Here is a 22,007-nt window from a genome sequence, read left to right on the forward strand (position 1 = left end):
TAGTATATGTTAGCTATTGCTCTTAGAGTGAATTAAGAATGGCTGGGAATATGAAAGGAATAATTAAGAAAAGACACTGCTTGTACCCAATCCAAAATATCTACTTCTCAGGATCTCTGAATTTGTTTAGACATACTGGATTCCTTCCAACTTCTAGATGATGTTGAGGATAGCAGGGGGAGGGAGGTTGATGGGAGGGAAAGGGGGTAATTGCTGTATAGGGCCCATGAAAGCAAGTTTGGTGGTGGGGCTTTGGTTAGCTAGAGAGCGGCATAAAAACTAAGGCAGGAACCTCAGAAAGCAACCCAGAGGAAAGTTGGCTGAATATAAAATGCATATGCTAGCGTTTTGCTGAACTATATCAAAATGCAAAAAGAGAAGAATGTTCTCGTTTAGCATTTCCTAAGACCCACTGAGTGCCAGAGAATAAGGGAAAGGATACAAAGATGTGGTCTTTATACTTGAAGAGCTTACAGTCTACTGGGAAACAGACGAGTATGTGAATAAATACAATACAATGTTAAGGGCCCTTATTTATCAAATGCCATGGGGGTATGGGGATACAGCCAAGGGAGGAACTACCTCTGTGTAGGGGAATCAGGGAAGCTTCACATAAGATGTAAGAAAGTACCATCTGAAAAAGGAAAGCTCCCCAAACAGCAGGGACTAGGGGCTTGAAGGAGCATCCTAGTTGTGGCTGGAGAATCCTGGAGGATATTTGTTAGTCCAGTGGTTTGGGTGAGATTACGATAGCCCATGTGGCCATTTTAGAAATCGAGATTGGCTCTTTGAATAATGGGAGTCTTTCCAAGAGTAGTTGCTTCCCTGGAAAAATTCTAATTGCTACAAATACTGAGTATTTGTAGTTGATTTTTTGAGAGAAAAATGTAACAAGGTCATAATTAAGTTGCATTTTATCAGAATTGTATAATAGTAGATTCTGGAAGTACTCCTTCCTCAGAAGTACTCCTTCCTTTCTCCATGCCCAGCAGAGAAAAATAAATGAGTAATAGCTTTTGGTTTCACTTTAAATTTAACCTTGTTATATGCCTTATTTATAAAAATTAGTGTAAGTGGGAAGAAATTCCACCCTTTCACCACTAATTTTATTATTTTCCCCCTAATTGTCTTGGCATACTTTTTTATGAGTGTGCATTTTATTAAGTGTTGAGAATGTTTCTGTAGGTGATCAACATCTTCATAATAGGAGTTTATGTAGTAAAAGTTACAGTTTTCATCATTGCCTCATGGCATTTTGGAGTTAGAAGAAGTTCTGGAGTTCACCTGGTGCAATTTTTCACCTAATGCAGGATTTCTTTTATTATGTCCTTTGCAGGAAAAACACACAAACAAACAAAACACAAAGCCTCTGCTTGAATATAAGTGGAATGAAGAGTTTAGAGTTTCTCAAGGCAGATCATTCCATTTCTTCTAATCCTTGGAAATTCTCTAATTCTTAGAAAGGTCTCCCTTATCATCTACTTTCTTAAGAGTTTTATAATCACTAGTGCCATTTCTGCCCTCTGCATATTAAATAAGTATAATTTTGCTCCTATCTGATGACCGTTTATGTATGTCAAGATTGATATGCCTTCTTTTCCTGTCCTTTTAACGTTATATTTAAGACTCAAGAAATACCTGTAGTTTCCTCAAAGTGACATTAGTTTTCTGGACCTTCTTACTCTCATCTACAGCTATAGTGACCTGTAAATCATTTAAATGTACATTTTTGTATCAGCTTGTCATTATTTTATTCAAATTTGGGAAAAGCAGAGAGATGGACATTTATTTTTACTGAAATGTTAAATTGTCCACTTAAAATGAATGGGGTTGGGAGATTAGTACATCAGCGCCAGAATCTACCTGCTGTTGAACAAGCATGCACACTCCAGAAGAACTTAGTTACATGGCATCACGGCTTAATTGAGTTAGGGTTGCAATCACGTTTTTTTCCTAAATTCTAAATTTAACTTCATATCAGGCAAACATTTTAAAAAGCATTATCTAAACATATTTAGCCACCACAGTTGGTTATAACCTAGCCTTATCTTCAGTGAAGGCTCAAGAACTGTGGGTTTAGGTTTGGAGTTTGCAGTTTTCCTCTGCTTTCGCCCATAGGGACAAATCGTGCTGACATTTTCTCACACTTTTTTTCCACAACTAAGCAAGATGCTAACAAAATTGAAATTTCCATCTCCCCCACTATGCCTTGGCTGAAAATTTAGGTCATCCAGGACAGCGTGTGAATTATTTTAGGGCACCGTTTACTGTGTACAGCACTCGCCTGACCTAGACACCGGAGTCTGAGTCAAGACATCTTTTCTCATTGTGTGTATTCTGGATGACTGATGTTGCACAGACAGGAGGTTAGGGTTTAGGCCCGGGGAATCACCTGAGTAAGCGTAATGGAAAATTGCTTTTAAAGAGTCAGGTAACAAAAAGTGTAAGCAACTTCTGATTTGCAATGCTTGAATTCTTTTGAATGTCATTTCTTTCTTTCCCGAAATACAGGATGAGGCATGACACGACCAAATCACAGACTCATTGTTGGGTATTTTCTGTGTAACATACGCTTTGTTTTTGTTTTTCTCCAAAGGCGTTTAAACAGAAATCACCTTCAGCTGTTTCCTGAGTTGCTGTTTCTTGGGACTTCGAAGTTGTACAGGCTGTAAGTAAGACAGAAATAGTTACTATTGCTTTGGGTAGTACCTTGTATTTTATTAAATGTATTTTGGATCTGTTTCCTTGGGCTTTCCTGGAATCTATTCACTGATAGATTAATGGATTAAAAGCTTGCCTTTTTTTTGTCTTATGGAAATTTGATTGGTTTTCCAGTGGTTCCCGTTGTTTTATTTGGTTAGCATTTAGTGGTTTATGTATGGGTCATTGTGATTGTATTATTCTTTCTGGGTTATGTGATAATGAGGAGATTTACCTTATTTCTTTACGGAAACTTCTGATTAAGTTCTGAAGGGGAAAATTGCCACTGTACTTCCTCTTCAGAGGAAGTTTGGCGGTGTTTTCTTGTAAAGTTAGGGTTCTTAATGTCAGCTTTCTTGACATTGTTTCTGTACTGGGGTGGTGTTTATTAGTCTGGAAATATTATTATAAGGTATTTAAAGAGGGCTGTAAATTTCCTCTTAAATGTTCCCTTTAAAGCCAGAGTTCCAAACTCTGCAATAGGAGTGACTGTAAAGGTTTCCCAACAAATACGTCCTAGACTGTTAACGGAAGTACTTCTTTGGAAGGAGCATAACATGAGTTTTAGGCAGAATTAGTTTTTCCTCCCTGGAATGCTTGTTCTCTGACCTAATATGTAATAGTGGAAACACATTTTCAAAAGCTTTTAAAATGAGATTTTCCACCATATGAGTGATTTTGTGCAGATGGGAGATAAGCTACAAAGTGTTGGAAAAATAAATAACAATGATTATTGACGTTCATGGACGTTGTGACAGAACTGTTGGGATATACAGAATAAACTGCTCAGCATGGCTCCCACCGGGATGATGGGATGTCCTGTAGCTTCCTGTTTGTAGGGAAAGTGAGCACGTTGCTTTTTTCCGAATTTGGCTTCATCGTAGCCTGTTAGTTCAATATTGTTGTTATCAGTTCCAGAAGGAGGAACCTCTCAGAGCCCTCCCTGCCTTGTGGCCAGGATCTTTGTTAGGTCCTCCTGATGCCTTAGCTCACTATAGACAGAACTGTCCCAGTGGGCAAATGTGCAGCCAGCTAACACACGCCGTCTCCTCTCTAGAGTTTGACCTTCTTGGTACTGTTCCTCTAAGGATAGCCAAAGTCACCTGGCAGGATTTCTCCTTCTTGTGCTCCCTGCTGGTTAACTGGCTCAATTTAAGTAAATTAAAAAAAAAAAAAAATCAAAGAAGAAACCTGAAGATTGACTTTAAGTAAGAATTCCGTAAGGACTATTTTGACCAAGGAAATAGGATCTAGGCTATTATAAAGATTATATATATGTATGTAAGTTGATACTTATATTTAAATATTTCTGCCTAGTTTCCAAGAAGGGCCACAGAGATGGTTTTAAGAGTCATTCTAATTTGTGCTTTAAGTTTTTGTGATTGAGGAGACTGAAGCCTAGTGTACAATGAGGCATATGAAACTACCACTTTGCTGAGTGTCCATATAAAAGCAATCCACACCAGTCTAGGTAATTTTACATTTTCTATGTAGCTATGAAAATATAACTTAAATGAATGACTGTCATCTACAATTAAAAGTATTACGCTAAAGAAGGGAAAATTCTACACTGCCTCTGAGGAACAAGAATATGTGTTTTTTAGTCTAGAAGTACTTGGATTAATTTTCTTAGGAGGCTTCAGGTGGTGTAATCCAGTGCAGAATTCTCTTATCAGCAAATTATATTCTGTTGATCATTTTTTCCTCTTGGACAATATCACATAGTGGACCAACAGATTTCTTTTATGCTGTTGTGATTTTGTAACTTTAGGAAGCCACTGGGTGAAGAGAGAACTGACATCTTCAAGAAGTAAATTATAGAAATAGAACCCATAAAACTCTCAGGCAGTATTTTCTAGTTAATTAAAAGCATGTAAAAAAATGGGAAAATGGGCAACTAGAAAATGCATTCAGAGTTATGATTTACCTGTTTGGCTCAAATGATTTCCTCTGGGTAGTTTTGGAAGATAAAGTTTTATTTCTTAGGGTTAGTGGCAAGAGGGACTCGAATGCTTTGATGTTCCCAAAGTTACAGATTGATGGCTTAATGTTTAATATTGACTGGGAATTAATACCTGACATAAGCACTAAATACATGTGAAACATAGTGGTGTAATTTTTTTCTGCATCCTCACATCAGGAATCTTCTTTTGAGTTGAGGCACTGTTGTCCCACCTGAATTAGATTTAGTGAATTGTTACCAATGATACTTTTCTTGAGAGGATAAGTTATAAACTACATGTGACCACTTTTTTATGATTAATTGGATTAATTAATTGGATTAAAAAACCACCATTAAATGTGTTTAGTAAATAAAGGAACAAAAGCTTGTGAGCCTAACTGCCTGGCCAGTGTAATTTCCAAGAGGAAGGATTCAAGTTCAGATTTTTCTTCATGTGATATAGGTGCCTAGTAGTTCACCTGAAACAAATGTTCTAACAGATGGAAAAATGTGCATAAATCTACAAACAAAAATGTCCTCTAAAATGTTCATTGAAAAATGAATCTTTCTGGGATGCCTGGGTGGCTCAGTCGGTTAAGCGGCTGCCTTCGGCTTGGGTCATGATCCCAAGGTCCTGGGATCAAGTCCCGCATCAGGCTTCTTGCTCAGTGGGGAGTCTGCTTCTCCCTCTGCCTGCCACTCCCCCTGCTTGTGCTCTCTCTCTCTCTCTGACAAATAAATAAATAAAATCTTTAAAAAAAATTTAAAAAAGGAAAAATGAATCTTTCTTTCACAAGAAGGATAAGTGACAGAACAAAGGACTTCTGATAAATAATAAAGAAAATATGTTGGGGCAGGGAAGGTATTTGGCTGGTTGTTGCATATACAAATTAAGCAATCCATAATTGCCCTGCTAGATAATTTAGTAGAGACAGATACATCTAGAATTCGTGAAAGAAGTTGTTGCATAATTCTCATTAGTATCTCTGTTTCTTTTTCTAACTTACTGTACCAGTTAATATTTTAACCTTATTTAATACTTGTTATCCTAGTATATAACTAGTGAAGAAGTTTACTAGATTATTTAAAGGGTAGCTCATACTATACTGATGTCTGATTTTTATCATTATTTACTTAGATTAAAACTAGTCCGATGTACTGGACATTATGCAGATTTTCTTTGCACTTTTTAACAAATAATCACCATTTGACCCCTGGCTGAAAATGAGATGCCGGGTGAAGAAGCACACATGCTTTTTTTGGACTCTAAATGCAATATAAAAGAAAAAGAGGGTACGCTGTATATGAATTATGATTTGACACGGTTGATTGCTGCTAGCGGCCAAATATGCTTTTCCTTTGCTGTCTGCTCCAATTTCTCTTTGGACGGGTTGAGAAAGCACTACATGTTCAGGTCAAGATGTTTGCTCAGAAATAGTAGTACAGTTGCAGCTGTGTTTGTTGGAGCAGGAGACTAGTTTAAATAGCATTACCATTTATCCAGTCCATTAACAGAACTCTGTAAAGTAATACCAACTCTGCATAAACTACAGGACAGTGTAATAAAATTACAAGCACTTGTTGACAGATGGAAAGTGTAAGTAAAGGGAAAGTAAAGGGCTATAGGTTGGAGGTTAAAAGAGACAGCACACAGTTTCCTTAACTTATGTAGAAACGCCATTCTCCCTTTTACTCCTCCTCCAAAACCGGCATTGCATTTTTATTATCAATTTAAGAGTGGAGAAGATTATTTTTGAAACAATCTGGAGCTGGTTAACTTTCTGAGATTTTAGTGACTTTTGAAATGGGCGATTGTGATTGATTGAAATTTATGAGTGGCAATTATATACATAAGTAGCATAAACAAATCTTCCTGATAAATGTAACCTTAAAGTGATTTACCAGTGAGTGATTCACACTTTTTAACTTGAGTTTGCAGCTACTAATCCAGGCTCGTTAGAGAGGAATTTCATTGGTACTACTGCGGTCGAACATTTGGTTATAAATATTTGTTTTGTGGTTTTCAGTTTATTTCTTTGAGTATCATTATATTTACCCAGACTTCTAACATAAGTTTAAGTATGCAAGGCGTATTGCAGAAACTCATTTTTCACTTGTATCTACTGAAACAAAACAAAACTAACAAATTAAATGCATGAGTCCCAGTGATCCATTTTCTCTACTTCTTTGAATGAAACCTTTTTATTTCTGGTTCACAAGTGGCATTTATTATTCCCCAGTGAGCTTTGGAACCTCTAAATTATCTAACATTATAAATAGTATTTTTAAACTCAAGGACTCTTTTTAGGGCCTAGTGACTACTTACCTGAGACAAATAGATTTTGACCACTTAATTTGATTGGTCAGGTCAATTTGATTAGTCGTTGTCAGATAAGATCTCAGATGCTCAAAATTGTTTCTGATAATAATAATCGCGCCTTTTTTTTAGAAGAAAACAAATTTTTGTTTTATTATGGTAAAAATGCATTTGTGAAGTAGAACAAATACACAGTGAGGCTGTCTTTATTTGCCTTTCGTCTCATCCCATAGAAGGAGCTTTAGTGTTTATTTTTGGTTTTTAGTAGTTATGAGAGTAATGTATCCTCATATTAAAAAGGTTTGGATTCAGAAAAATAGAAAAGAGGAAGTGGAAATTATTCATTATCCCACCATCCAGACATAACCACTAGTAAACTTGTCGGTTATTATTAACCTAGTTTTCATTTTCTATGATTATGCGTGTAAATGCTGACATACATTTATTATGAAAACATGTTTTGTTTTGTTTTGTGTTTTTATGTCCCCAGGGTCTAGTATTAGGCTTGACCTTTAGAAACCTCTCAGTAAGTGTTTGATGTATTGGATTAAATCTCTGTTGGGCTCAGGGTTTGTAACGTGAATGAGCAAACAGTTAACGCTGGGAAGGCATTATGAATAATAGAGAGCCAAATTAAACTTAAAGGGTAACTTGGCTAATTAAATGTTTAGTCCCCTAAACCTTGGAGGGTTTTGGTAGACACAGCAAAATAAAAACAACCCAGTTTTCACTTACGCATAATATTCGTTAACTTAATATAATACTGCATTTCTATAACACTATGTAAGTTAGTCTCATAGGATTCGTGTATCCAGGGATGAAGGCGGCAGAGCCCGTGTCAGAATTCCTCTTGAATTAATTTCTGCCAGCTCTGGTTCAAGTGTGGGCCCCTAGAGGTGTCAGGTGCCATGGTTTCCTGCTCCGTTTTACTCTGGGCCTGTTTGGCCCCTGCCACAATAAATCCGACAGTGGTTGTGCAGGAATTGCAGGTTACAGTTGCTACGGTTACCGTTGTCCGGCCGGATCCACATCATTACTCATCTAGTGAGCTGCCATGATGCTTTCCATGGCTGCGGCCGCCGAAGGGCTTGGTGTGCAGAGGGGGAAGGTTCCTCAGAGGTGGTGGCACTGTGTTCCATTCGGCGCAAGGATGCACTCTCTGCGCTGGTAATACCGATACTTTGCAAAGGGGAACAGATTGACTTTGAAAACCAGGAACCCGTACGTGAGATAAAACTTAGAGACGCGGGGCGCCTGGGTGGCTCAGTTGTTAAGCGTCTGCCTTCGGCTCAGGTCATGATCTCAGGGTCCTGGGATCGAGTCCCACATCAGGCTCCCTGCTCCGCGGGAAGCCTGCTTCTCCCTCTCCCACTCCCCCTGCTTGTGTTCCCTCTCTCTCCGTGTCTCTGTCAAAAAAACAAACAAACAAACAAAAAACTTAGAGACGCGTTCACTGTCCTTGATTAAAACACCAGGTCCCATTCTTTGTTCAGTATCTTATTAATGACTTATTATTATTGGGCCCAAGGGACTCTGTTCTTGCCATTTAAAGAATAGAGATATAGGAGGACCATTTAATTCCAAAAGATTCCTATTAGATAACCAAAGGTTTGTTTTTAAGTAGGTAGACAAAAGCCTTGATATACAGATATTAGCCATTACCACTTGACATGAAGAAAAGAGGTGTGACATTAAGTAGGACTTACTTTTGATTTTGTTTTAAAATCCACACGTAGGGGCGCCTGGGTGGCTCAGTCGTTAAGCGTCTGCCTTCAGCTCAGGTCATGATCCCAGGGTCCTGGGATCGAGCCCCGCATCGGGCTCCCTGCTCAGGGGGAAGCCTGCTTCTCCGTCTCCCTCTGACCCTGCTTGTGTTCCTGCTCTCGCTGTGTTTCTGTCAAATAAATAAAATCTTAAAAAAAAAAAAATAAAATCCACATGTAATCCTATGATTTAGAAGTTATAAACGCAAGGAAGATTAACATCGTACTTGAGATTTTTGCCGGGCCCCGTGCTGATAGTTTTATTTCAAAGAGATTACAAGTAGAAGGTTTGCTGCTGAAGAAAGTCAGAAGTTGGTAGGTTTCTGCAGCTGCCCACCCACAGAATATACTCTGCGAGTGTGAAATCCACAGCATAATTAATTGCATCAAGTGCAAGAATCTTTCCCCTGCCAGTGTACTTGTTTAAATGGTTGCTTTCTCAAATGTAAATGTTTTTATCTCCACCAACAAGTACTGATGGTAGGCCAGTTTGAATTTGGGGAAGACTGTGATAGATGCTGGTATGTGGTATTTGTGGGCCTCAGCCATTGCAACATCTGACCTGTGATATGTAAATTAAAACTTAGCTCCTCGGGCGCCTGGGTGGCTCAGTTGGTTAAGCGGCTGCCTTCGGCTCAGGTCATGATCCTGGAGTCCCGGGATCGAGTCCCACATCGGGCTCCCTGCTCAGCAGGGAGTCTGCTTCTCCCTCTGACCCTCCTCCCTCTCATGCTCTCTGTCTCTCATTCTCTCTCTCGCAAAAAAAAAAAAAAAAAAATTAAAAAAAAACAAAACAAAAAAAAAAAAAACAACTTAGCTCCTCAAGAGTGGTTGTGTTTGCTGACACCTGAATTTAAGTTTATGGTTTTCATGTCAAAAAGACATTTTTCAATACACATCATCAGGGCAATATTTTAAAATTTGGTGGTAAATCATAAAAATGCCACTGCAGTCTCAAGGTTATATAATTCAGTGACTGAAGTTTACATAAATAATTCTAGGAATAAGTATCCATAGGATTTTAGTTCTATTTAGCTAATTTTAATGTATTTACATTAGGTTTTAAGACACTGAAATCAATTAATTTATAGCATAAGAGAGGGGACATAAAGCACTAGTGTTTAAATACCTACTCCGATATTAGCAACTCTGCTATTTTTGGAAATCAGGTGACACCTCTGGAGTCAAGTTTCCTTATCTTTAAAATGGGAATGATCATATTTTCCTCATGGGGATATTTCAAGTCATACTATAGATTCTGTATTCAAAAGAACATTGCCAACTTTCCAGTATGATAGAAATTGTATTGTATGATTATTATCTTGTCTTGCAAAGTAAGATGAAATAATAGTCACACAGATGTCTTTGCAACTTGCCCATAGTCAGCAAATCTCCTTGTTCTGTTTCACCTCTGCCTTGCAATTATTTTCAGTGTAATAACACATACATAAGCATAGCCACATTAATTTTTCTACCACTACAAATTAACATAAAATTTGCACTTGCATCATTTTGTTTCTCCTTACTTGGCCACACAAGGTACATTAAGGCCAGAATGTTCTTAATGAGATCTCTTACCCTCTCCCAGTTGATGATTCAAGTGGTTTTAAAATTCCTATATAAAATGAATTAGCTATAGGAACAGAGACTGTGACTCAGAAACTAATGTTAATGTACATATTTGGGTGGTTGTTTTAATGATGTTTTTTCCTAAATAAATGAAGTAAAAGTATAAATTAGTTCGAAAAACTGCGTAAACTCCTTAAACTATGGGTTAACTGTTCCAAAAGTTATCAAGAAGATTTGCGCATGTTACTAAAGGACATTTTTATTGCTAATTAAAATTTCAATCTTTAAAACCATCTAAGATAATTAACCCATTGATCTTGTAATATGCAAATATGATGTGATCCGTGGAACATTCTGTCATCTTTACATAAACTGCATATGTGATTGTAAGTGCATTTTTAGATTAAACATATGTCAAAATGCAGTGCAAATTGCAAATCGCTTAGCACTTTGGATTTAAACAATATTTGATAATGAAGTAGATCTGAGCCAGAAGCTATTTTTGTTTTGTTATGTTTTTATTATAACTCCAATACTTTTCACATGTACATAAGCTTTGCAGGCAGAGGCAATGTGATGTATATCCTCTTTATTACCTGTTACCCATAACCAAGTTAATTGTTGTCTCTGAATTCTCCATAGGAAGTTGAAAAATTGTGATAAATATTTGATAAATTGTGATCTGTATAAGAAACTTTTGGGAAGACGTGTTTTTCCCCCCCCTTAAAAACTAAATTCTAGAGAAGGAAGCAATGAAAAGTAAAAAGGCCTGTTGGTGGCAACACCCGTGGTGTAGGGTACGACATGGCTGTGTGAAATGTTATTAAGAGAACATCTGCGCCTCTTGAAATCTCCCCCAAATGAATGTGTACAGCTAAGTATGGCAACTTGATTTAAGTGTTTAAAAAAAAATCTTAAAGAAAAGAGAAATAAATACGTCTGGAAACAGAATGGGAAAAGATAGCTTTACCCCTTCATGATAGGTTTCTTCTACTAGTGAAAGATTAAAGCTTGAAGTATGTGAATAGCTGAGAACAGCACAGAGAAAGGTTGATTGCTTCCCCTCCAACAGTTCCAATTGATTGAAAAAAGCCTAATTTAAAGTTCTGTTTGTTCTATGTCTTAAACCATCAGAATTCTCTTTTAGGACCGGAGGAATGCTCTGGAGGAAAAAGAATCCAAGGATAAAAAGTCATTGCAAGCCAACAATTGTTCCTAATCCTCACAAAATGCTGGAGAAATTAAATTTATTCTTTATTGCTCAAAGTGTTACCTAGGTCACTGGGCGATGGGAAAATTGGACTGGAAGTCGAGTAGGCGCAAGCTTTGTTTTGTGTCTAGATGCTTAACCTTAGACACGACAAGGCATCTTAGAGTGTGGTGGGAACTTGGTTCAGAGCGTTAACACCAAGACTTTTATTACCCCGGATTTATAATAGGCTGTGCTGTCAGGAGATGAAAATGTTGTGTTTACATTGCAGTGTTAAATGATCATTTAATTAACACCTAAGGAAAAAAAAACTTGTGAAATTCTTAGCAGCTTTTATTGTTAGTTTCCTGGGAGGTTTTAATATCCAAGTTTCATTGAGATTTCTTTTTGTAAGTAGGGACACAAAAGACATTATAAACTTTTTAAGGAAGACAAACAGTTTAACCTTGACCCCTTTTTCTAAAATATTAATTTAAATTACATTTTAAATCTGGTGTGCTTATTGAAAAGGTTTCTAGACTAATATATTAAAAATATGTCTTAATTAAACACTTTATTTTTGTGTCAACGTGTAACATTTAAATATTATTTACAGTCTACACTTTCTACTGCAAAACATCTGAAATTGCCCATTAGTTTTTTGTAAGAAGTTTAAATATGTTTAGCCTACTAATTATACAAATTTTTACATCTTTTAAGCCACTGCTGTAGTTACATTATTTTAAAATTTGGGGTCAAAATATGTAATCACAAGCAAGCAAATTATATGGGGAAAAAGGTCTCATTATTATATTCAGATAAAAAAGTTTACAGGTAGACAGGATGAATGACACCATTAATATGAAAATTCAGATGCACTTCATTAATTATGAAAAGATTAGATGTTATCAAATTCCTTAATTTATTTTTGATCTTTTATAAAAAAGTTACCTAAAAGGAATGTTTTGAGGCAAACTGATAACATTTGGAACATATGATATGTAGGGCCAAGGGCAGCTGCTCACTCACAGTAGTTTTTCTAAAAGTATTACTAGAATTTATATCATAACTCTTTTCATTTTATCTGTATATGCAACTGCATGTACAGATATATGAAACTTTAAAAATTATTTACAGTTATTTGCTGTTAAAGTAAAATCTTTCTTTATTTTTCCAGAAATAAATATGCTGTTATAGTGTATTTTTTCTAGGGACACTACTTTTATTCATATTGAAACTAAACATGTTTATTCCTCTTTTAAAAGTTTAAATTCAGATGCCTCAGGATAAAACCTGTTTTCTGTATTATTCATGGTAAAAGAGTGCAAGAAGGATTTAATGTTATTAAAATCTCTTAATAGAAAGCCCTGCTTTGAACCAAGAATTACATTCACAAAATACTGCTGAACATAGTATGGGCACTTTCTACAATGTTATATGTTCTCCTTCTATCAAATTTCAGCTTTTTTCCAAAACTTTACTCTTTTTTTTTTTAACCCACATTGATCTTTTTCTTCTCAAAGCTCCTTCTCAACCCAGAGTCGAGTAACAAAAACCGACAAGTAGGAATATTGCTTAAATTTTATTTCTTCCACATAAGGATCCACCTTTTAGATTGAGGTAGTTGCAAGACACAAAATGCTCAGAAGTTAAAAATTATGAAAGAGAAAGAGAGAGGTAACAAATTTTGGTTATTTAACATATTGGATAGCTAGTATTTTCTAAATGATATAGTTCATTATACTAATAACTATTCCAAGCCAACCAGTGTTGTGTGCTTGTGGGGTGTGTGTGTGTTTGGAAAGTGGGGATAGCTATCAGTGAGAGGTAGAGAATCATAAGCATTTTGTGAATGTTCAAAATGCTTGAGGACTAGAAATTTAAGGAAGTTTTAGGACATTTCACTTAACATAGATAATTATGTTGCTTTTATGCTAAAAAAAAAAGGCAATGTTATGCTCTTATATTGAGAAAGTCAGTGTTAAGGTTTATACATTAATTATTTGGAATCCCTGACTAATAAATAAAAAGAAAGATCTTAGGATTTATCACAGGTAAAGTCTCCAAGTTTGCTTCTTAAAAAATAGGAATAACTGCTCTAAATACAAACGATTATGCTGTAACAAATATATTTGATAGTTATTCTATTGGAACCATTGCATATAATGAGATTGGGAGATAGGATACCTAGAAATACTCTGTATCCTACTCCACAGGGATTGGGTGAGTTAAAATTAACTTCCCTTTTGCATAAAACTCTCTTGCCTGTCTTTCAAGACCAATTATAATTTAGTTCTATATTACTTCTTTCACTTTATACCTGCTATCACAGCTTGCACGCTGTATCCTGGGCAAGCTGATTTTGCGGTTACTCACCGGAAGTTCTCAGCACATTTCTGGCCTCCATTCTTACCTCCAATTTAGAGTAGCATAGTTTACTTGTTCATATAATAAGCCTCACCTCCTTTATGAAACCCTTCTCAACTGCTTCAGTAAGTTACATCCCAATGATCATTGATTATAAGATAGTGGTTATGACTATAGATTGTTGACTGCATGGGAGTGAATCACTTAATGTGTAGCCTTGAGAATGTCATTCAATTACCTGTCCCATGCCTCAGTTTCCCCTTGTGTAAAAAAAGGGAGGAAAATAGAATTTACCTTATGGAAGTGCTGTATGGAGTAAATTATTCGCTAAATAAACAAGGATTAGTAGGATGCTTGATATACCGGTAAATGTTATATATTTTATGTTATTTTTATTTTTGTTTTATTTTTAAAACTGTTATTTTCTGTGTCCTATAATATGTGGTTACATATTATTCTTTAATCATAATGTGTGTGTTAACAGAGAACCCTGTGTCATGTTTTACTTATAGGATCTAGCCTAGTGTAGGTTGCTTAATCAGTACTTTCCAACTGAATGCTTGTTGGAAATTAAGCCTGAAAAAGATTAACAACAGCTTGAATTTGGAATGAAATATATTGTGTTGTGAAGAGAACACTGGATCAGAAGTCAGAAGATATCCTAGTTACATTCTTAGCTCTTTTGGTCACCACCAGCTGCAGATACTGAGCAGAGGCACTTGATTTCTTTTTTTGAAGATGAGTTTCTTTGCTTATAAAAGTGTATAGTAAGTCAGATACGAGAGTGACCACATCTGGTGTGTTCACCATCCTATCACCAGAACTTAGCACAGACTTCCTGGTCTCTAGGGGATGCTCAAACATAATGCAGAGAAGGGAAGGAGATTGAAATATATCCCATAATTCTAGCTCTTTTTTCAAAAAATGTATAGGAAACTCTTCACAGGACTTGCAAGAATTATGATGGTGGAATTATTCATGGTAATAAACCAGGAATTAGATAATTATATTGTGGATGAGTGATTTCTAGATTGTTCTCTCCCCTATTAGCAATTTAAAAAATAAAGGCAGTTTCTTTTCTAGATAAATACAGCCTGCTTATATTTTGCATGGCTTTGGTATTAAATGTGAATTGTTTGAAAGCTTAGGTTTAAAAAAAAAACAATTAAAGGAGATTTTATGGTTATGCGTTATTAAGTGGTTATCCTGATACATGGTAATCCCTCAATATGAGGATAGTGGTGTACAATTGAAGTAGTTTCAATAATCACCTGCCTTTCAAACATCACTAATGGTAGCATGAAGAGACGAGTTAAAAATCAAACAAGGCAAATCAAAGGAGAAAAATGGCGTTGGTCGATGCAGGTTATGTTCTTGTTTGTGTTATCAGCTTTTGATTGTAACAGGTTTGAGAGTAAGAGCCATCATTGTCTATAATTCTGCCTAGTAAATGCATTGTGCACTCTGGACATTTCCCTGACCTTTTGAGGAGAATAGAAGGTATAGAACTTGAATACCCTGAAGGCAACTGAAATCTGGAGTCTTTTTCCAAAAGGCGAGCTCACTTTCTGAGTTGGTATGGTTTTTTTTTCCCTGTCTTTAAGCGGAATGAATTCCACACCTAATTAATAGTTTCAAGGAAAGTTGTTAATCAGGTACTCCAAGAGACCACCCTGGATTCTTCTGTTATTACATAGGAACGTGATGGAATGAGAAAGCAACATAGTTACATTACCTTTTTTCCTCTCCCCACCCACCATGTAATCCCCTGGAATTTACTTGATGCGGGAAATTACTGCGGCAAATAGTGTGATTAAAAAAGTGAAGTTGTGTGAACAAGAATAACACTTGTAGTTATAATAATTACTTGAAAAATCATGACATATATCAATTATCATATTTCAGGGCAAGAGTTTTCACCTAAGGGTGTAGGGAAAGAATTTTTCTTCATTCTTTTCAGTCTTACAGGGAAGCCCAACTATTACCAACGTTACTTTTTGTTCTTTTCTGAGTTATCAGACATCTTTCTATTGTCCTAAGATGGGATACTAGATGAAAATCAGATAAAAGCTTGAACTAAGTATGACAGAGGGGCAAAGAAGAACTATAAATATTAACAGAATGTTTTTAAAATAGACAATCTTATTCTCCTTCTTGTTCAGAAACTGTACATTGACTTAAAGAGAACAAAGTGGTTTAAAACAACAAGAAAATCCAGATATTGGTTTATTTTTATAAATTGAGTACGCTGAAACTATTAAGCTGTAGATAAATATGTTATTTCCAAATGTTATATCCATATCATGAGTGTGATGTCTATTGCAAGGTAGTTACTTTTGTTATATTCTTATAAGATGATTCAGGTTTAGATGTTTTATAAGTATAGTTGTTTTCCCCAGTTCTCAAGCATATTTTACTTTAGTGCCTTGTATTTATTTCTACACTGATTATTTTATGTTTATTATATTTCAAAACAGCGATTCCTAATGTGTGCTCTCCAGTGATCTAAGAGAAATGTATTCTGTGGTCAAATGTGTTGGAAAATAATGAAAGTCCTATCCCCTTGGTGACTGCATGTACATTTGTATATTTATCTACAGGGTATCACACAGTAAAGAAATCTGTTTAATGTTTAAAAATTTGCTTCTCAAAGTTATTTGACTATAGGTCCCCCCTTACCATCCTTCCCCCATTTATACCAATTAATTCAAATAACAACAGCAAGCTGTAGCTTTTCTGAGGAATGACTGCTTTTCCAAAAGTAGTCCAAAAGTAGTTCCAAAAGTAGTCCAAAAGTAGTTCCAAAAAACATTTTTAAAAATGTTTTAGGTACAACTTGTGGATGATCAATGGACTTTGAATCAACATACAATTTCATTTGTTCAGTATTTCTTTCCAAAACCTATCTCTCTGGGACTAAATGACAAAACAACTTAGATATGATGGGTTAGAGACAGGAATAAAAGGAAAAAAGAATTAATAGTATTATAAATCTCCTAAGACAACTTTTTTCATATATCTGATAGGATCTTATCCTGATCTGTACTGAAAATTATGGTCCCTTCTCTTAGTTCCATGGCATGCTACTTTGACTGCCAATTCTTAATTAAATATTGAGGGATTTCAAAGAAAATACCACGGTATGGCTAAAACAAAACTACTTCAAAGCCTGATATTAAATGGGTTTAATCAAATAATTTACTTTACATCTTATCCAGTATTTACAAACACATTTACTTTCTGGATTTTATTAAAAGCATAAAATAGAATGCGTTTTGTAATAGTTTAGGTTCCGTCTGCCTAAGTAAGCTCAGTACCCTAACCCTCTCTTCCCACTTCTCCATGTTCTTTTTCTCTTTAGGCTCCATCATCACTATCATATTGTATGTTTTATTTATTTATTTGGTTGTCTTTCTCTCCCAATTAAAATACAAATTCCACAAAGGCAGAGAATGGTAGTAGATGCACGAGAAATATTGGTTGAATGAGTGAATATAAGCTTTGCAACAGTCTGCCAGAATTTGAATCCTAGCTTCCAAGCTTCCTGGCTGTGTGACTGGGAACACGTTACTTAACCTCTCTAACTCAATATCCTCTTCTTTAAGATGGAGATAATTAGAACATCAATGTCAGAGAGTCCTTGACAGGATTAGAAGATGTAATGCACCTGCCACAGAGTTCAATGGATGTTAAATATTTTTCATAAATCAAACACTTCTTGAATTGGTTGAAGAAAAATTACCAAACATTTGCCATCATCTATTAAAATCGTGTGTCATTGCTTTCTGGTTTTTAGCTGAGACCCTCCCCACCCCCTACCGCCACCCCAGTTTTAGAATGGGAAAATGAACCATGCAGAGAGACACATTAGAAGCTACTTGTTCTTTCCTTCTTTCTTTTTTCCCATGCTTCATGAGCTCTCCATTTTCAGAGTTCTCTGTCTTCCCAGTTCTGCTTCTGGAATGTTGAAATCACACCTGGCTTTTCCACTACCCAGGCCCTGCTGCCATTCGGAGCGTGCCTCCACCCTGCCTGGTTGGCGGGGGAGGTCCCTTCCTTTGTGGGGCTGTGAAAGACCAAATACTAGCCACCTTCCAGTAGGCAGATGTTTTCACTTACTTTTGGACATGATCGATTCACACACCTCTAGCCTAGGAAATTAAAAGTATTTGACTAAGTCTAGTATATATAATATTTATATATTATTTGATATCTATATTGTAAATATTAGTTTGTTCACAAAATCACCTCCCTAGGCTGTAAATGCCTTGAGGGCTTGGGCATATCCATCTCTTCACCGTAGAGCAGTATTCCCATATCTGGACACTCAAATACTCATCGGCTGAAGGGAAAGTGCAGATAGTACAAAGGATCCATAGAGCCATCTTTCACGACACATGAGCCTCAGAGAGCATTTGAAGCTTTAACCTCTTAATATGTTTGCATTTGTTGTCCCTTCATAGTGTTTATGTTTAAAGAGAGTAACAGTAAACTTGTTCAATCAATATCTCTTGTATCTCATATCAATATAAGATATGCACTGATACGTGGGTGGCTTTTAGTAACAGTTTACTCACTGTGATATAAAGTGTCTGTTCTATTTATGGAAGCCTGAAAAAAAGATTTCTCTATGCCTTTTATAATATGTATCATTATTTCCTAATATTTTGACACATTTGTGTGCCTGTGTGATTTTGTTTAACTTGCAAATAAAACAAGAGTGCTATAAAATGGCTACAAAGTTGAAATGGCTGATTTGAAAGGAAGCAACTGAGGCAGCTGGTTTAATGTTGTCACTTTGTATCCTTCCAGGAGTTGCTAAAGCCCAGCATACATCATTCAGTGCGCTTCCACAATTCTTTGCCATCCTAGAGTGTGTACTTCTGACATTTTTATTAGGCTTTTGTGTTTGGTCACTGTATTAAATCCAGCAATTTATTCCTTTCCACTTAAATTGTCTTCCCTGTCCAAGGAGTGGAGAGGAATTCACAGCGCCTGCACATAAAAGGCCATTATCTTATCTTAGCAAATCCAGCCCTACAGAGACAGTGAATCATGACAGCTCAGCTGGGCACCTGGGAAACGGGGAAGTGCATGAGGGAGGGTAAGGCAGGCGAGGGAGTCAGCGACGAGGCCTGTGGTGTAGGGCACCGGTGAGTCTCTGGGAAGCAGCCCTTTGCTGATCCTGGCCCCGTAGACTATTTAGCGGACGGACTTTGGAAGTTGGCATCCAGGGCGTGTGCTCTGCCTATAATCTTGAGTTAGTTGAAGCTTGTAGAAACTACTTAGGAAACCGTACTACCCATTGTTATTTTTCTGGCCACAAATCAAAGCACTTTTTTTTTTTTTTAATAGGTTAAACAGAGACATTTGTGTGTATTGCTAGAGGCAGCCTATAGAGCAAATATGTAGAGACTTTGGTGCCTTACTCTCATACAGCCTTCATTCCACGAAGATAAATATTTTCTGATTGGAGGGAGAGATGGTGATGAGGAGGGAAGGGTTGAAGTCAGCTGAGTAGCTCCCAGCTAGGTTCTTCATAGATTGAGTACGTGACCAGAGAGCTCTTCCAAGCACTTTACTCATATTCATAGTTGCTCATTTGATCTTCAACAATATGAACCAAATTACAGATGAGAAAACTGAAACCCAAAAGATGGTGTAATTTGTCCCAGTGGCAGGTAGAGGGCTAGTAAATAAATAACAGGACTATTATTTTTCTCTAAAGCTGTACTAACACCTAGTGTCTGTGGTCTAAACTCCTGCTGTGATCATTCTCATTTCCTGATGTTTTCTTATTATACCATGTACTTGAAGAGTTACACAGGTAAGTTAGCTGTCCTTGAGCCTCTGGAGTTTTGCTTCTGATATTTCCTCCGCCTTTTTCCCCCAGGCAAACTTCTGTTTACTACCCAAGATCCAGACCATGCCTCCTCCACCAGGAAGGCCTACCTGATTTCACAGAGGAAAATGTGACCCCATGTACTCAGTGCCTCAGGCGAATAGCGCTCTCCATTTAGAGTCTCACACACTAGGCTAGCCCAATGAGCCTTCTCCTCTGGAGTGTCTGCTCCTTATCCTGTGCCGCCTGACAGAATATCTCCCATCTGCTTTTTTGCTGGTAGTCTGCCTTGTATCTAAAGAGGATGTTATAGCAGGGGTCATACTTTATTTATCTCACTACCACCTGAGGTCCTGGCCCATGGTTGGAACTGCTTTGTTGGCTAAATGAGCTTACTTTAGGACTGACCATAATGAACTCCAATGTGTCTTTCTTCTGTGAGTCTTTTTTTGGGGAGAGCTTCATCTGAGCCTGCTCCCTTTCAGCCATGCCTCAGAGTCCTTCTTATGCCACCGTTAGTTTTATGGAACAGCTGTTTTATAGCACAGTGAGTGTGTTCTTCTCTCTCCTTGAATTCAAGCTTCTGGTGGCAGGTCCTAAGTCTTTTTCACTTCTGCGCTTCCCAAAGCACCTACCGTAGTGTTAGGTGCATAGTAGGGGCTCCATAAATAAAGTCTATTTATTGTTAAATAGACTTAATGAGGACTTTTCATTCTTTTCCTCCAGGCCAGATTTCTATCATTGAAACAGAAAAATTCAGTCTGAAAAAAAGAGTAAAGTTGAAATAACACTCTATGTGATTTTTAAATAGTTCATATTTGAAACAAAAAACACAGCATGTGTAGATGTTCAGGTAAACAAGTCTTGCAGTTCTAGTGTTTCATCATATTTATTATGGGAACATGTTGTGTTAATTTATTTTAGAATTTTAAAAAATGGCGTGTGAGTCAGCATGCTGTAGTAAAAAGAGCCAAGTTTCAGTGGCAGACAAGATGGTGTTCAAACTCTGGTTTGCTATTAGCAGTGTGCTTGGTGGGAAACACCCTTCTGGCCTGGTTTCCTTACCTGTTAAGTGTGCTTGAAAATTAGAACATTTCATTTAAATTTTTGAAATGCTGGGATGATGATCCTATACCCAGAATAATATTTCATGTCAGCTGGCTTATTGTGAATGCCTGCAGGAAAAGCTCTTTGATACTAAGGTCTTATTTTCTTTAATGTATCAATGAGACATAAATCATTTAAGTATAGAAAATAGGTGGTCATGATTAACGGCTTAGTTATGTGCTTTTGGTTACAAATAACTGACACCTGTCTGAATCTGGCTTCAAAAGTCTTTTTTTTTTTTTTTTAAGATTTTTTATTTATTTGCGAGAGAGACAATGAGAGACAGAGAGCATGGGAGGGGGGAGGGTCAGAGGGAGAAGCAGACTCCCCGCTGAGCAGGGAGCCCGATGTGGGACTCGATCCTGGGACTCCAGGATCATGACCCGAGCCGAAGGCAGTCGCTTAACCAACTGAGCCACCCAGGCGCCCTGAATCTGGCTTCAAATAGGGAAAATTGTTATTTCTCAGAGCAGGAATTGCCAAGGTAGGTCCAGCCATAGCTTTTAATTTCTTTCTATTTCTCCATCCTTAGTGTCAGCTTGTCCTACGACTTTGTCCCGGTCTCAGAATGGCCATCCGTGCTAATTAAGGCTCCCTGCTTCCTGGTTCATATTCAATGGGAGAAAGAGAGGGGAAAAAAAAAAGGTGTAGAGAAAAGGAAGAGAAAGTGGGAAACAGGAAGGGAAGGAGATATCTCTCCCACTATCAAATGAATTCTAAATCCCTTTCTTGAATCAGTTGAACCAACTTAGATGAAGTGCATAACTTTAGACCAAGGGTTGCCAAAGAAATGCCATATAGTGATTGTTTTAAGTGTGTTAAGATATCTTTCTGGACTTTTGGATGGTTGGGTGACTGAATCAGATCAGGATTCTATTAGGAAAGAGGAGGGGGTGCTGACTGATGTGAGGAAGTAGCCAACAGTGTGCACCACAGTTAAGAACTTACATTTTAATTTTTCATTTGATTTTACCACAGGAATTAAGACAAATATTGTTTTTATAGCAACTTTTAGTTTAGGTGTGTAAAACTGAACCTTTTAGAATTGTTTATTTCTTTGGGTTTCATTTTCACATATCAGGGTAATAAAACCTACCTTTCATGTTTTTGAGGTGATTAAAAATAAAATTTATGCAAGGTACAGTGCCAGACCCATAACACAGGTTTGCTTTAAGTAGCTGCTATTGTATTTTCTTGGTTAGAATTTCTTT

At 36.8% G+C, this 22,007-nt stretch overlaps 1 protein-coding gene across 3 annotated transcripts in view; it reads left to right on the forward strand.

Annotated features, from left to right (window-relative positions):
• SLIT2 (slit guidance ligand 2) overlaps positions 1 to 22,007 on the forward strand; it is a 362,288-nt gene that overhangs the window by 14,489 nt on the left and 325,792 nt on the right. For all 3 annotated transcript variants that reach the window (XM_078068441.1, XM_036120779.2, XM_036120793.2), the window contains exon 4: positions 2,597 to 2,668. In XM_078068441.1, the coding sequence (XP_077924567.1) occupies positions 2,597 to 2,668 (72 nt within the window). The remainder of the gene's footprint in view (positions 1 to 2,596; positions 2,669 to 22,007) is intronic.

This window comes from Halichoerus grypus, chromosome 3 (assembly GCF_964656455.1).
Source record: "Halichoerus grypus chromosome 3, mHalGry1.hap1.1, whole genome shotgun sequence".
NCBI lineage: Eukaryota > Metazoa > Chordata > Mammalia > Carnivora > Phocidae > Halichoerus > Halichoerus grypus.